Raw genomic sequence first — 15753 nt, 5'->3', positions numbered from 1 at the left:
CCGTCGACCACTATTTGCTTGATAGGAGGGATGGCACTGATCGCCCGACCGAAGTCACATGATCAGATGGCTGGACATACAGGCTGCTACGGATCCAATGCTGGTTTCGTACGATGACCGGAATTGAGGAGAGTCCACGACGTGTAATAGGACCACTGCTTACATCCAGGAAGAACAACAACAAGAACAACAATAATAATTACGCTACATGGTACCTGTCACTATAGACGAGTGGTGATCCGAAGTCGGTCCAATAGGCCCTGGCTGATTGGCCAACAACTCGGTCTAGGCGGTGAAGCCAAACTGCCCCGGGATATCGGAGTTGGTGCCGCAGCTCCGGCCGATTTTACGATTGTCAGTCAGTCACGCAAAGAGTCATACTGAACTGTCGACTTACTTCAGTCAGTTCTCTCCCCCTCCCTACTTCTCTATTTAATCAATATCACACTCCCGGGTTTTCGATCTCGCCGCGCTGGTCTCTCTCTCTATATTTTGTCACTGACAGTTCCTTCTTCCTCCACAGCCATGAAGTCGCTTCACCAATTGGCTCGCCGCAAGGCCCTCACTGGACTTGCTGGCCCTCGTATTGTGCCTACGCAGACTATCTCGACCCGGCTATGGCAGCGAAGCTTTACTGCTACCGCCGTGGCGGCCTCTCAACAACTCCCCGGTCTGGACGCTTCCAAGCTGACCGTCACCAAGACGACCACCCCCAAGGAGCTCCAGAAGCCCCAGGATCTGGTGTTTGGAAAGACATTCACGGGTAAGAATGACAACATAATTCGGCTGATTCTATGTGCTGATGGCTTTTTACCCTTTCCCAAACAGACCATATGCTCTCTGTGGAGTGGACGGCTAGCGACGGATGGCACGCGCCTCGCATTATCCCCTATCAGAACCTCAGCCTGGACCCATCCACATGCGTGTTCCACTATGCGTTTGAATGTTTTGAGGGCATGAAGGCATACAAGGATAGCAACGGTGGCATCCGTCTGTTCCGCCCGAACAAGAACATGGAACGGCTGAACAAGTCGTCCTCGCGCATTGCTCTGCCTACCGTGGACGGCGAGGCTCTAACAAAATTGATCGGGGATTTTGTGAAGCTGGATAGTCGATTTATCCCGGAGTAGGTGTAGTTCTTGACATGAGGGAAATAGGCGCTGACTTGGATAGTGCTCGCGGATATTCGTTGTACCTGAGGCCTACAATGATCGGTACCCAGAAGACATTGGGTGTGGGCCCACCGGGCTCAGCACTTCTGTTTGTCATTGCTAGCCCCGTTGGGCCGTACTACCCGACTGGTTTCAAGGCCATCTCGCTGGAGGCGACCGACTACGCCGTCCGCGCGTGGCCGGGTGGTGTCGGTGACAAGAAGCTTGGTGCCAACTACGCACCGTGCATTAAGCCCCAGCTCGAAGCCGCATCGCGCGGCTTCCAGCAGAACCTGTGGCTCTTTGGCGAGGAGGAATACGTGACCGAGGTCGGAACCATGAATCTCTTTATTGCATTGAAGAACAAGGAGACCGGACAGAAGGAGCTGATCACTGCTCCTCTGGACGGCACCATCTTGGAAGGTGTCACTCGAGACTCTGTGCTGGCCCTCGCCCGGGAGAGATTGGAGCCCAAGGGCTGGGCGATTTCGGAGCGCAAGATCCGTATGGCGGAGGTTGCCGAGGCTGCCCAGGAGGGTAGAATGATTGAGGTCTTTGGTGCTGGTACCGCGGCCATTGTCAGTCCCGTCCGGAATATTAGCTATCAGGGCAAGCTGGTGGACTGCGGTTTGAAGAAGAACGAGGAAGCCGGTGAGATTGCGCTTCAGATGAAGCATTGGATCGAGGCAATCCAGTATGGTGATGAGAAGCACCCCTGGAGGTAAGTTATTCTTCAAGTCGTTTTAAGATCTGCATTAACCGTTCAACAGCTATGTGATCTAAATGGCACAGTTATATGAAGGGCTTAAGGTTTACTTGGAACAACTCAAAAGTTCCGAGTGGTCATATATTGGCATCTCACAGCTGAATATACTGTTTTCTACTCATCGATTGTGCCTACGGTTTTCTTTTTTTTATTTGAGGAGCATCGCAAGAGCGAGTTTCAGGCTATATCCTGGCCCCCGAGAGCTTTGAAGAGATTTATAACTAGAATATGAGGACCTTGTGAAGTCGACGCCGAAAATGACCGCTTTTGAGGCCAGGAACGGCCGCCTTTCCACCTCGTAATCCCCAGGGGCAAGCCCCTGCGTGACCGCTCACCACCCTTCACCATGAATATTTTTGCACCCGCCAAGCACTATTAGTCCTTCTGGCCTGGGATAACTAGGCACTCGACCTCAAACGTGTTATTCCTCTCATAATTTAACGTAAAACCCTCAATAGCAGGTGGATATCTACTCTGTACATAATCAATAAACACTGCTTTGTCCTTATACGGGCTTCCCACAAGTGGAGCGGATTGGTTGAGAAGTTTTGGTATAATAGATGGGTCGTCTTCGGCTCATTGTGGGATATCAGCGACAGTAGGCCCAGCCATTTAAGACCGGTCGTTCGTGCGCCCCACGCGAAGGATCTAGTTGGTGGCCCGTAGCTGCACCACAAAAAAGCCAATCCGAGCGTGTTATATAAATACCTCGCTGGCACCTGGATTTCAGGGGCCAGCGCTTAGTCTTGGAAATATACTCAGTCGCACCCAAAGTCTACATTCGGGTCTATGTTGCCAGAATCCGTAAAACAACCAAACCAGGTGTACAGTGAGGCACCTCCTGACAGAGGAGTCCGTCCGAGCACACGCTACCCAACTAGGCCAAAAAGACCACTTTGACGAAATTAGAGAACTTCGTCATGCCTGGCCAACTATACAATAGTAACGCGCTTCTCAGACCGCGTTCCTGATAATAGGGCCTAAACTTTGTCCTGATCCGCCCTTTCTGTCGGTGGGCTAAAGGGTAGCCCCCAAAATCCTGCGAAAATCCTGCGAAAATCCTGCGTTTGGATATTCAAACAGACCGTCAGGTCGCCCTGAATCTACAGTAAATATACAGTTCGCTAGCCCATGCTAAGCTGTCTGTGTTAAGTCAATTCTTGCAAGCGCCCCGGAAAGAATTAATTGCTCCTCTTTTTATATTCTTTTTGGAATGGAATAGCACGCCACCATGCATATGTCCACTAAAATCGTGCTGTTCGTAGTAACAGCACTATGGTCTTCGCTCGAGGTTACTGCTACTCCACTGCTATTGAAGGACGGCTTTAACAGTGGTGTGCTCGAATCACGATACAATCGGGATGAGACAGCCACGACTAGTGATGATTTCGGTAAGTCCACCTGGCATTGACTGATATTAGACGCAAATTATAGCCCGCAGGTCTTACATGCACGTGAACAGATGGCCAGGTGAGCTGGATCGATATGAACTCACAAGATGGCGTCGAAAAAGGTGCAGACGCAAACGGAATTCCATACATAAGAACCTTCATCGAATATTTCCTTGATAAAAGGGGATCAGATCGCACCACTATCTTCTATACCGCAGTTCCCGACGACAACGACTTAAATTTGGTCGACGACCTGGTTTGCGCTATAGGACGTGGCGTTCTTTATTCTGATGTTTTCCCACGTGCTGGTATCGAAACAGCCCTGGATTGGAGACATACGTATCGGGGTTCTAAAGGTACAAAAATTATATTGGCTTGCTCTTCTACCAGAAATTTATCGTGTTAATGTCTGTACTTTTTTAGCCTTCGCGTTAGGAGCAAATGGGAAGAAGGCGTATGTCCTATTGAATCCAGAAAATGGCCGCACCATTTTCTCTCCACCGTCGAAGAATCCCAGAGACTGTGAGCCCAAACTATTTTCTATATAACGATGACGGTTCTTTGCTTACGGACGTCTCTTGTACAAGACGACCCAGAACACGGAAACCAGGCTACCATAGGTGAAACCTGGCGTTACGCAGAACTACCAGCTCTAATGCGAAACACAAACATCGATCAAATCATATCTTTCTGGTGGACTGAGGATCATAGGAACATTCTGACACATATAGAGTGGGATATCAACGAGGTAGGTCTCCAAATCATTTCACAAGTATTATTGATACGTCATATTCTAATATTCACACATAGGACAGAGCAATTTACCCTAGAAACTATCTTCCTGATATACGCATGGATGCTGTTCCTATTCGCTTGCCTGAGCGAGGTCCAATGAAAAGGTCAACCATGTATTAACATTTGGGGAGCCGCGTATAATGTATAGCTACGCATTCATGCACGTTAACGCACCCAGCTTCAGTTTCGATATTTTCTTTAAGTCCATAGATCTAAATCTTATATCTATTAGATGAAGTTCTTAGGGATGCAGCCAGCGACTTGCTTTGCTCCAATTTCTTATTTTCTGGTACTCTCCCTTCTGTAAGCCGGCCGCCACCTGCCAAGGCTCCGTCGTTGCTTCCAGATATTTCTTGGTAGCTTGATTGGCCTCGACTCAGCATCCACTGATCTCGCCGCTGGCGAAAGAGTGTGCCCAGTACGTGTTGAGAAGATAGATCCTTTGAATAATTTATTCTACTATGTACAATAGGAGCATTCTGTGCAATTAGATAGCCTCAGTACTACCAAGGCAGTCGGCAGTATGTTTAGTTAACGTAATTTTCATAATCTAGAGTGATATTACCCTTCTGCAGCGCTCTCGGTATCCAAACAAAAATCAACCCCTTACTACTCTGTCAGGTCAGGTCCGACTCGATTCGAGTTTTGAATACACGATAGGGTAGCATCTAAATGTAGGACTTGACGAAGCCTTCAGGCGGTGATCGAAACTCCCGTCACCACTTGGGTCCTGGCGATTGGGAAAAGCGATATAGGATCGGTCGTTTGACACTACTGAAAGAAATGCAAGAGATCATCTAATGTCACCGCATTCATAAGAGCGAAGCAGGGACACCGCATTTTCCTGCTGATTCTTCTTCGCCGTATCGAGAGCTGTAGCACCAGTTCGATCCCGATGAGAGATACTAGCCTCATGTTGGAGAAGCATTTTGATGATCTCTTCCCGCCCTTTCTCAGCGGCGCAAATAAGAGCCGATATTTGCTTCCAGTGAATGGGCGAGGATTCGTCACCTATGTCGTCCGCATTGGCGCCGTTTGAGAGCAAAAACTGCACAATCTCTAGCATATCTCGATTCGCTGCGCTCCGAAGAGCACCTGTATTCTGAACCCAGGCACCGCGCTGTATCAGAAAGCGAAGGCGGTATATGATTGTTTCTAAACGGATTAGAAGAGTCACTATCATTTGAGTGAACTGTTTTATAAATACTCGTGCAAGGATTGAGGTAGAATCAAAGGAATATAAGAAGAACCCACTTTGGTCAAGAATGCTGCAGTTCACTATTAGTCGAATTGGACTCGACTCTGGGTATCCATAATTGATATCGTACCCACGGGCAAGGATATAATCAATATACGTATAATGACCATCTCGCAGAGCGACCGCGATCTGGGTGTTTGTTTGGACGCCACTCAACCTCAGTCCTGGCTTATGCTGAATTGGTGGCTCACGTATCTGGAAGCACTCTGGATCGTGAGTCCAAAACATCTCCGCCATAGGAATAGAGCCATAGCACGCGGCGGCCTTAAGTGAGAGCCAGTTGGCTTTCACCCCACGTGGCCCTAGAAATGTATCCCAGAGGTATTTTATGATCTCAATGCGGTTATATTTGGCGGCACTATCAGTAAGGCAGAGGAGGGTGTCTGAGCAGGGGATGTGGTCGCATGTGTAAAGTAGGCACATGCAGTATCGATCTCGGATTGCAGGAGGAAGGTAAGGGAGCTCTCCTTCAAGAAAGGCCTGAAGGCTATCGAGATTTCCAGTCGGAACAATGGTTTGTAACAGTTGGCCACGCGAAGGGGGCATTATGCGTCTAGCTCTAGGAATGTCAAGCTGAAGAGACGTTGAAGGACAGAAGTGGAATAAAAACAGCCGTACGAATCACGCCGTAGTATGGGTGACGAGAGCGGCCAATTCGCGGACCATCTGATGGAACGAGGAATCCTTGTTTGCACTAGCAATACTGCACTCCAATGGCCTGGTATCAGGTGCTGAACGGTCTGACTTGGAACCTATCTCAATTACCCCTATTTAGAGTCTGTGCCGGATTATTGATGATGCATGCGAATAGCGGCTGGCCCTCTGAAAAGATAGGAAGAGTGAGGATTGGAACCTTGCAACCGAAAGGAAAAAGGGGGCGGGTAGGGTAGATGGGCAGTCCGGTTGGGTATGTGAAATTGTAGGGGCGTAGCGACGAGGGCAGAATAGAGGGAATGGAGAGAGGTAGGAAAAAGAAACAGGGCGAAGTCGAGTCTCTTATGTTCGGGCGACCGAGGCAGAGTTTACTAGACAGCGTATTGAGGCGCTAAATCGGAAGGGGCAAAACTAATATAACAGGGAATTCACAGGTCCCCGTTTAACAGTTTCTAAATCGACACTAACCAGTTCACCGTTTTGAAGCGTATCTCCCAACAACAGTCGCAGGTAGCGGAGCGGTATGGGCGCTGAATGTCTCGTTGACACCCAGTTCCCAATCCTTCGATCTCAAGGAGAAATCATACCGCAGAAACAATGCGGCAACCACCAATTGCATTTCAAAGTAGGCGATATTCCGCCCCAGACAGCCTCTTCCCCCTTGTGAAAACGCCAGAAATGCCCGTTGCAACGTACTCCCGCCTGGCTGGAGCCAGCGCTCTGGCACATACTCCTCTGGATCCTCATGGAAAATGACCGGATCGCGATGAACTGTGTGTGTCGACACGGAAATCGTTGTGCCTTCGTCGAACCATTCCCCGGACACCTGCATGCCTCCTTTGGGTACTATTCGTGGCAACCCACCCGGCAAAGACGGCCGAAGACGCAAGCCCTCGTCGATGCACGCACGCAGATAGGGGAGATCTTTGATTTGCTCGTATGAAGGAATCCCCGTGGCGTTCAATCCACCCGGCAAGGCGTCATTTAGCTCGCGGCGGAGTTTCTCGACTACCCGGGGAGTTCGCATGAGCAGCCAGAGAATGTTTGTCAAGGCGATCTCTGTGTTCTCGCCGGCAGCGTTGAACAAATTCTGGGCTTCCGTGACCAACTCCCCGAATTCAAGACACAGAGGATTATTGTTTTTATCCCAGAGCAGCGTGGTCATGAAATCGTCCAGCGGCTCCTGGCCTGCACGAACCCGGTCTGTATCCTGGCGCAGCCGATTTCGAACAAAGTGGATGGTGATATCACGTATACGATCACTGTCCTTCCATTCATCGTGCCATCTCGTTAAGAACTTGATCCACGGAATGCATTTTGGCGCCCAGCCGACACTGACCGACATGTGGAGCGAACCACAAAGGGTCCTATGCAGGTCTGCCTCATATTTTTCTCCCGATATCGTCTCTGCGGTCACGACGGTACTATCCCGTTCCAGAAACTGGGGGTCCTGGTTGAACATGGTGACGCTGATGACATTGTACATCAGATAAAGCATCATCTGTTTCATATCTACTTCCTGGCCCTTCTTGTTGTCGAGAATGCGAATCAGTCGAACGAGATGATCGTGGACAATAGACTCGAGCTCAACGATGCTCTTCTGCGCAAAGGCCACGGCGAATCTCTTACGTTTTACGTTGTGGACGCTCTTGGTCTGGGCATCGGAGACGTTTAGATGTGTTGAGACAAAAGCGCCGTAGAAGTTATCCTTCATGGCCATGGTGCCGTGACCGTAGATGTCGCGGATTGCCTCGACGGTTGCAAATGACACATGTGTTGGGCCGACGCGCACGGCTTTGCCATGTTGTAGATGCGCCTTGTGGACGGCCAGCGTGCGAGTACGGCGGAACTGGTGGATGACGCCCCAGGCATTACTGAGGGGGCGATGGAAATACCAGGGAAGCGACGGAGCTTCTTAGGGTCGCGCAGGAAATCGTATAGTGGAGAGAAGATGGCCCAGACAGCGAGCAGCAGGAGAGCTGACAATGCAACCTGTTGTCCAGCCATGGCGGGTTTGATAGAAAGTGCCACTTGAGAGGTTCAATCACTATAAATGCATCACAGACGGTAGATCGCTGGTTCATGACGCCAAATGGGGGCATTCTGAGTGGTGTGTACAAAGACTATGACTCGGTGCGAGATTGCCAAATTGGGAATCCCAGGACCGAAGAGGGCTGTTGAACAGCCCCCAAGGAATCCATTGCCTGCCAAGCACTTTTCCATATACACCGGATAATGTCTGCCGCCCCGTGACTTGCTCTTTCCGTTTTAGTGCTCACTGCTTGCTCCCTGAGTAGAACTCAGCACGGCCCTGATCGCCCTACGCTGCTCACTGATCGCCCTGATTTGCTCACTGAGCCCGTCCCTGAGCAGGGGATGAGCGGCCTAAGTAAGCCTACCCCAATAAAACGCATCCCGCTAGCCTCGTCCCTGTACAATAATTCCCGCTTTGCATCGCTCCTATTTCTCCCATTAATAAAAGACTGGCGTCATTAATATGACCCTTGTTGGACCTGGTGGTTCGCCTCTTAGTGGCAAAGTGCCTAGTAGGTCCTGTTCAATAGATCTATCAATCCCTCAACATCCTATCGTAGTGCAACTATTTACACTAGTAACTCGAATCTATGATCGTTGTCTATCTGCAAGCGACGTGGATGAACAACCCTAGGCTTTATAATGAACAGTCCTAGGCTTTACACACCCTGTCTACAGTTGGCAAACATCAATTGACTCTAAGATTGAATCTTTCTAGTTTAATGTATAGAATACATTTTGGTCTAGTAATAGGAACTTCTCTCTAACTATGGTTCTATCGCGCTTATAGAGCAAAAAACGAGGTAAATACACGTAAGCAACACGTCCATATGCTCGGCCACACTGAGGCCTCTCACCAATACCCATCAGAGGTCACATAATCAAAAGGCGTACATGGTATCATCTCCATCAGTCCCGGTAACGGTTGGCTTCGATAGGGATGGGGCAGTCAGCAGGCACCCGCTGGTTCACAAAGTCATCAATCCAGGGACCATCACCCCTACCAGTCCACCATTCAGGGCCTCCCGCAGGGCCACAGAAGTAGAGAATGGTTCTGTCACTGTTACCGTAACACTGCTCAACACCATGGGTAGGCACATTGACGCCTCTTCCAGTGGTACTGCCAACTTGGTTTGCATTGGGCGCATAGATAATGGCCTGCCCCAGGTCTTCATTGGGAGGCGCAACCTCGCAGCCGCAATTCTGGACTCTCTGCACTTGCACAGTAAACGCCGTGACAGCCTGGTAGAAGATAACGCAAATCTCTCCTCCCTCGTCAGCAACGCTATCACAGGTGTACGAGTTGGACGTTGAGTAGCTCTCAGACTCTGAGACATCGAACCCTAAAGATTCGAACTCTGTGTTGACGCCTAGAGAAAAGCCCCATTCAAGCGTGGTGGAGTAGCCAGTACTAGTAGCCGATTCGGGGGTAGAACACTCGATAACTGAACCACTCTTCTGGGTAATAACGAAGTTCTGGTGTGGGAATCCATCTCCCACCAGTGTATAGCCGATACTGGCCGAGCATGGAGCGCAGATGCTGTGTTCATTCCCAATTCCCGTATTGTTGACAGAGGTACCATCAGCTCTCACTTGGATCTGTTTCATCCGCATAAAGTCCTCTGCGGTGACATCGAGCACTTTAGCTCTAGGAAGCGAGAATCCCACTGGGGCTAGTGCCAACAGCGTGCAGAGAACCCCAGGAATATTGCCGAGGAGCTTCATGATGCCTTGAGATAGCAGGTGGTATGCAATGGCAGTTGTATATGCGTTAATGATGCTTCTTGGAGCAATTGCGTGTAGATTCTTGTAGATCATAAGAAGTTTTAGTTACATGAATTGTATACGAGAAGGGGAATACTGACCTGTCGAGCAGTGGCAATAATAGCAGTAGTAACAGCCAGGAAGAAAGAATATTATCAGAGAAGACAGTTCGGATAAGTGGTGGTGTCAGTGAAGATGGTGAAGAGCGAGGAAATGGCAAGACTTATATAGATATATTCTCAACAGAGAAACGAGCGGGAACAGTCAACGACTCAGACCCCGACGTCTTGGTCAGATTGGTCTAGACGGGTCGAGTAGATACCATAGGACGCCGTAAATAGAGGTCAAAAATAGGCACGACAATAGATACGATTTGTCTCTTTTGACAGGGGCACGGGTTTAGATACTGATGGCCGGTCGACTCAGGGGAGGTCGTCGGACGTCACAGCAGAGACCTGGAGAGAGATCATGGAAAGGAAACGAACGGGTAGTGAAGTTGTATTGATCATGATCTCCCAGAAGGGAAATCCTATCTATCTACGGTGGTGGGCGCTGACACCTCAGGCACCCACCCATCAGATACTATAGACCGTAGTAGACACAAGACACCTTTCCTAACTCAGTATGCTATATTACTATTAATACGTCGGACCAGCCCTACAAACGACATAGCCATACTGGTGGCTGCGCCGTAGTACCGGTTGATGGCAGCCGATCCTGTGACGTGATTTCGGCTGGGCAAATGCAGTCGTTTGGATTCGCTATGTCGTCGCGATCAATCTTGGCGTTTGGGAGCCAACTAGGTCTTTTCCTCAGCTGCATTGTTAGAGTGATAGGATTGGCTCAAACAAGGTTTAGGACAAGGCGGAGCACTTTCCGGGGGCTTAGCTATGCACCGAGCCTTCATCAGAAGCTTTGGTCGCTTTTGTGGCTTAGTCCTCAACCTAGCGCGCCTGATGGTTGTTTTCTTGGCACCCCTGAATGGGTACAATCTTCTGGTAGAACAGCTTTACGGCGAGCCTTGTTGTCTCTAGCAGCGCACTGTATTCCACCCCTGACCTACAGTGGCACCGCAAAAGTCTGTGACTCTTATTGGACCTGTGGCCCACCTCTTACCTCAGTGGCGAAATGCGCGCTGGGTCCTATCAGTAGACATGTTAATCCCTCAACATCCTATGGTATTACAGCTATTTACACCGGTTTTTGGAATCTATGATCATTGTCCGTCCGCTAAAACGTGAATAAACAATCTTAGGCTTTCTATATACCTGCCTACAATTGTCAAATATCGATTTTCTTTAATGTTAAAGCATTCCGGTTCAATTCATCGTATACATTCTAGTCTAGCAACGGCCAAATTCTCCTTCCACTAATTTACGATGACCGATCGATTTTCTAGGGGCCATGTTATGCTCCTAGGAATACAGTATCACCCTACAAACTCCTTTATTTGTAAAAAACTAGAGCAATTAGTGAAGCGGTTTGAAGATCCACAGTTTTGTGTTGTGACCTTTCCCTACTAGTCTCATTCTCCTTGCAACAATAGGCCTAGCATCATCCATGCGACCAACGTTAGACCCTTAGGAGTTTGCCCCAAGGAGCCGTCGTGGTGAATGTGCTTAAGGCCTATTTAATTAACTGATCAACCTTTCAACATCCTACGGTCATTCCTCTTTGCACCTTTTTTTTTCTACTTATCTATTAACGTTATAGGAATTTGATTATCCTCTCACAATCACTCCTCTACTACACGTTTTTGCAAAGGATTCTCAAACTTCCTTAGACCATGAAGGGCATTCATAGTCATCACCTCCACCTAATAGCCCTATGCAAGTATCGCACTTACTTCTACCGATTACAAAACGGTTGCATTACTTTTATGCTAATAAGGCTATACTAATAGATTTATTTATTAATATATGTCAAAATCTGGGCGTACGACAGTCCCACATGGACGTGTAGTTCACGAAGAAATAAATCTCTGATTCAGATAAATCTGGGAATGCCCGACAATTTAGAGGGCTCACTAACTAGTAAATGACTAGTTAATACATAATAGGAAATATTGGTGAGGGGTAAAATCCCTGTATGTGATCTGTAGGAATTCCAATTCTTGACAATATATAATTTTTGATGAGATCGAGATTGCTCATTTAGGAAGAGTGTAGGTAACATCCACTTCCAATGGCTTTGCTATTGCTAACTTCGTGACCGGCACTCCCGCTTTTGCCATTCGCTCGACCTCGAGAGGCTTCAGCTTATTCTGATTCTGTGGGGTATGATTAGCAGAAGTCGGCGGTCAAGATCGTCCTGTGCTGCTTAGGCAGAGGCATTGAAAAGCAAGGAGGCTAGATATATATATGAAAACATAGGAAACGTACCTTTAACCGACCTGGTGTGAGCATCTCGCGAGGTGCTGTGATCCTCCACTCAGGCAGACCCTCAGGCCTACCTAGATCTCGAAGCGTCTTTTTCTCAACAAGACTGTATTCGTTGGGGTCCGAACGGTTGAAATTGAAGGGCTCCTTGACCGCAACAGGTGGGTTCGTGATAACTCGCACGGTTCCGAGCAGGTTCCGAGAGGCAGAGTGCAGCATCAAGGGGTGTAGGAAATACACGTCGCCGACCTTGCCGGTCACTTCATGGAAAGATTCATCGCGCGTGGCCTTTGGGTCGCTGATCCACTTCATCCACTGACTGCGACGCTCCGGGCCTTCTAGGTCCGGTGAGCCGTGGGGGGCAAGGAACGGAGTAGTTCCGCCTGGATGGTCGTACTACGTTATTATGTCGTTAGTATACTTTCCGCAACTTGATGGAAGCGCACTGAGTTTCAGGGTCATTCTGGGAAGAAGAGCAGCGAGGATAATATACCATGTGCTTCGCCACTAGGCCGATTCCATCGGTGCAGATAACCGTGCCACCGCCCTTGGGCTCAATGTCACTGAACAGCGGGATGACCAGGAGTGCCTGCTCTCCACTATCTAGGAAATGCACGAAGAAGTCTCCGTCATTGTGCCAGTTATCAAGCGTGCGAAAGTCCAGCGGATCGGTGGGTTTGAACTCTGGCTTTCCGAAGTTGACAATCCAACCATCCCTCCAAGTTTTGCACCAGTCTGCTATCCTATCTTCGCCGCCGACGAGCTCGCACATGACATCCCACGCCTTCGGTGCTAAGTCCTCAATACGCACGTGAGAGTGGGCTGGCATGTTCAACTTCTCAGTGGGCCACGTGGATTTGTCGTCGGGTGAGGCACCCAGACGAGTCCATAAAGAGGAGGTGAACTGTTCGGCGGCCTCGCGAGAAAAGCATCCCTCTACCTTGAGAAATCCATGTTCCATCCAATGCTGCTTCTGGTCCTCCGTGAGAGAAGAAAGGTTCCCAGCTGAAGCGATCATGGTTAAGAGCTGCCAGGTGACGGGGAATATGTCTGCAAATTATATTGCTCTGACTGGATGATACAACAGCTATGTCCGATACTGATGTCGAGTTGATGGTATACCGTACCTTCATGTCTATTATATACCATATCCCGCGGTCAGATCACGGTGGTTCTCTTGGTCATCATCCTTTACTCCGCACCAAATGCGTCGGCTATCAGTCCACTTGAATCCAACCGCCGTTATCCGGTATATTGCACAAATTTTACCCGGCGTTTTATCCGGACTTGAGAGACTCGCCCCTCATTTCTAGTCGTTTAGTTGTCTCAGATAGGACTTCGATGACTCATCATCTATTCCAAAGAAATTATCAAGCCTCCGTAGAGACTAGGATAAGCTATCTTGAGGTACGTAATTTCGCGTTTGCAAGGTTCCACCTTTCTTTCCGGTAATCCATCCCGAACCCCATCTCGGCGTTTTCCCCGCAACTCGGACAATGATATACTCCTTCGTGGTCTTGAATTGCCCTGCGCTAACATAGCTTCACAATGGCAAAGAAAACCTGGTAAGACTTTAGTGCGCCCTCTACTTTAAACACCGAGCTTACTTTTGCCTGAGCTTGACATGCCGGTCCCGCAAGATCCGCTGTGCGTTGATCCTAACCTCCGCCCATCATGCCGCAAACTAACGCAAACCAGGCGACGGCACCGAGCCAATCTGCAATCGGTGTATCAAGTCCAACAGAGAATGTATATTTTCGACAAAGCGAACTGGGCCCATTGCATTCCGGCATAGCAAACTGTCCGCGCTGGTGGCCGCCGTGGAGCAAACCGACCCGCGATCGCCATCAAATGTCGGCTCAGAGGAGTTACCATCAGGCAATGGATTCCGACTCGCCTCGCCACTCTCGGTGGCCGAGGTCATCTTGAAGTCCTCAGTGCCTTCGGTGAATGCAAACTCACCATCGTCTCAACAAAATACCATTTGTAGTATTTCCTCCCCAACGACCAGCCTAACAACCGCTACGCAGGGATATGACTTCTCGGATAATACACAGTCAGAAGATCCCAGCCTAGAGCTGCAGGCGGCGACGCCTTATTCGCCGTCTCGGCCCATTTTCGACAACCAAGGTGCTTCCAACTGCACCTATGATCAACAGGTCCCACGACCGCTAAATTCAATTGAGGGCGAGCTATTGCATTTTTATGTACAGAATATAGGTCCTTGGGTGCGTGAAGTTTCAACCAATGCTGATAATTACACTGACCTTGATTGGACAGCTTGATGTCACTAGCCCCGAGCGGCATTACACCTATACGGTGCCCCGGTGAGGATTATCCGCACTTCCACTAAATGTTGCTAATTTTCCAGGCTTGGATTGCACTGTCAACTTCTCCATACGGCTATCATGGCTTGTTCCGCCCATGTGATGAGACTGCTCGATCAGAGCCGCACCAACCTGACCGCAGTAGAAGAGCAATATCAATCTGAATGCGTCGGGCTGCTCATCCCAATTCTGGATGATGTCAGACTAGCAGTCCAAGACGATGCCGTCTTGGCAACGATAGTCATCCTGCGCATGTCCGAGCAATATGACGAGTATCACGTTGACCGACAGTGTCATCTGGTCCCGGGAGCCTTTTCCCATCTGGGACATTCGGTGACAGCCTCCACAGCAGCCGGGGGTCTGCTGCAAGCGACCTTTTACTCATACGTGCGCGCAGATATCCGGATGGCTATCCTGGGACAGTGTCGGACCAAGCTATCGGTCGACAGTTGGCCACTGGATGAAAGTTCCCCGTCCAATGACGCAGATTGGGCCAACCGCATTACCTGGCTCTTAGTGCATGTCATCAATCTCTGCTATGGAAACGAGGATGGCATGCAAGGTATTCAGTCTTACGAACAGCTCTACATGTTGATTGATGACTGGAAAGCACATATCCCGTCAACATTTGAGCCATATTTCTACGAAGACCGCGAAAATACAGCATTCCCCATTATCCGGCTTTTGTGTCCATGGCATGGTATGCGGTATTCTGGAAAAATTATGATCAATCAGCTCACTGTCAGTGCAGTGGTCGGTCTTCAGTTCTACCACACTAGCAAAATCCTTTTGGCCACGCATTACCCATTGCAGGGTGCATTTAATGATGCCCTTTCGTTCAATAAATTTATCAAGGTACATACGCAGCCTCTCAATTGAAAACGGACTGAAAATAACACTGAAATAGATAGCCATACTCCCGCATGTGCGAAACCTTTGCGCCCTCTCATTCTCCAATGAGCATTACGGATGCCGCATCAATTCCTCGCATTGTCTAGCAACAGGTACGTATTCCCACGGGAGATACAACGAAAGCTAAGTCCGATCAGGCTCCCGATTCTTCACCGGTCGCGAGGAACAGGATCGGATTTTGGATTACTTTGATATGCTACAGCATAAACAGGCATGGCCGAGCCGAGCATGTAAGGAGATGCTTAATGAAGCATGGGCGATATGATATCTATGTTCAGCTATGCTATTTAATGATGAAGTTATGTGTATATCCAGAAACGAAA

The 15753-nt window shown here is 49.1% G+C and overlaps 7 protein-coding genes across 7 annotated transcripts; 3 read left to right on the top strand and 4 right to left on the bottom strand.

Annotated features, from left to right (window-relative positions):
* Positions 1-525: 525 nt before the first annotated feature.
* N7510_006742 (branched-chain amino acid aminotransferase, cytosolic) lies at positions 526-1934 on the top strand (the record flags this gene model as incomplete). Its single annotated transcript, XM_056978667.1, has 4 exons — positions 526-763; positions 829-1126; positions 1174-1872; positions 1922-1934. The coding sequence occupies 4 exons, from the start codon at positions 526-528 to the stop codon at positions 1932-1934; spliced, it is 1248 nt and encodes a 415-aa protein (XP_056831710.1).
* A 1214-nt stretch (positions 1935-3148) lies between these two features.
* Positions 3149-4638, top strand: N7510_006741 (uncharacterized protein; the record flags this gene model as incomplete). The annotated part of the gene is made up of 3 exons (XM_056978666.1): positions 3149-3312; positions 3462-3647; positions 4599-4638. The coding sequence occupies 3 exons, from the start codon at positions 3149-3151 to the stop codon at positions 4636-4638; spliced, it is 390 nt and encodes a 129-aa protein (XP_056831709.1).
* A 258-nt stretch (positions 4639-4896) lies between these two features.
* Positions 4897-5907, bottom strand: N7510_006740 (ankyrin repeat domain-containing protein; the record flags this gene model as incomplete). Its single annotated transcript, XM_056978665.1, has 3 exons — positions 4897-5258; positions 5358-5371; positions 5432-5907. The coding sequence occupies 3 exons, from the start codon at positions 5905-5907 to the stop codon at positions 4897-4899; spliced, it is 852 nt and encodes a 283-aa protein (XP_056831708.1).
* A 580-nt stretch (positions 5908-6487) lies between these two features.
* Positions 6488-8022, bottom strand: N7510_006739 (cytochrome P450; the record flags this gene model as incomplete). Its single annotated transcript, XM_056978664.1, has 2 exons — positions 6488-7864; positions 7891-8022. The coding sequence occupies 2 exons, from the start codon at positions 8020-8022 to the stop codon at positions 6488-6490; spliced, it is 1509 nt and encodes a 502-aa protein (XP_056831707.1).
* Positions 8023-8958: 936 nt separating this feature from the next.
* Positions 8959-9774, bottom strand: N7510_006738 (uncharacterized protein; the record flags this gene model as incomplete). The annotated part of the gene is made up of 1 exon (XM_056978663.1): positions 8959-9774. One exon carries the CDS (start codon positions 9772-9774, stop codon positions 8959-8961), a length of 816 nt encoding a protein of 271 aa, XP_056831706.1.
* A 2321-nt stretch (positions 9775-12095) lies between these two features.
* N7510_006737 (uncharacterized protein) lies at positions 12096-13209 on the bottom strand (the record flags this gene model as incomplete). The annotated part of the gene is made up of 3 exons (XM_056978662.1): positions 12096-12128; positions 12195-12587; positions 12685-13209. The coding sequence occupies 3 exons, from the start codon at positions 13207-13209 to the stop codon at positions 12096-12098; spliced, it is 951 nt and encodes a 316-aa protein (XP_056831705.1).
* A 530-nt stretch (positions 13210-13739) lies between these two features.
* On the top strand, positions 13740-15695 carry N7510_006736 (Zn(II)2Cys6 transcription factor domain-containing protein; the record flags this gene model as incomplete). The annotated part of the gene is made up of 8 exons (XM_056978661.1): positions 13740-13756; positions 13810-13838; positions 13890-14419; positions 14472-14518; positions 14563-15218; positions 15270-15373; positions 15426-15522; positions 15568-15695. 8 exons carry the CDS (start codon positions 13740-13742, stop codon positions 15693-15695), a joined length of 1608 nt encoding a protein of 535 aa, XP_056831704.1.
* Positions 15696-15753: the final 58 nt, after the last annotated feature.

The sequence above is a fragment of the Penicillium lagena genome (genome assembly GCF_028827675.1).
Source record: "Penicillium lagena strain IBT 129212 chromosome Unknown utg000005l_segment0_segment0, whole genome shotgun sequence".
Taxonomy (NCBI): domain Eukaryota; kingdom Fungi; phylum Ascomycota; class Eurotiomycetes; order Eurotiales; family Aspergillaceae; genus Penicillium; species Penicillium lagena.
Note: the sequence above shows the minus strand (reverse complement) of the source record. Positions and strands in the feature narration are given on the sequence as shown.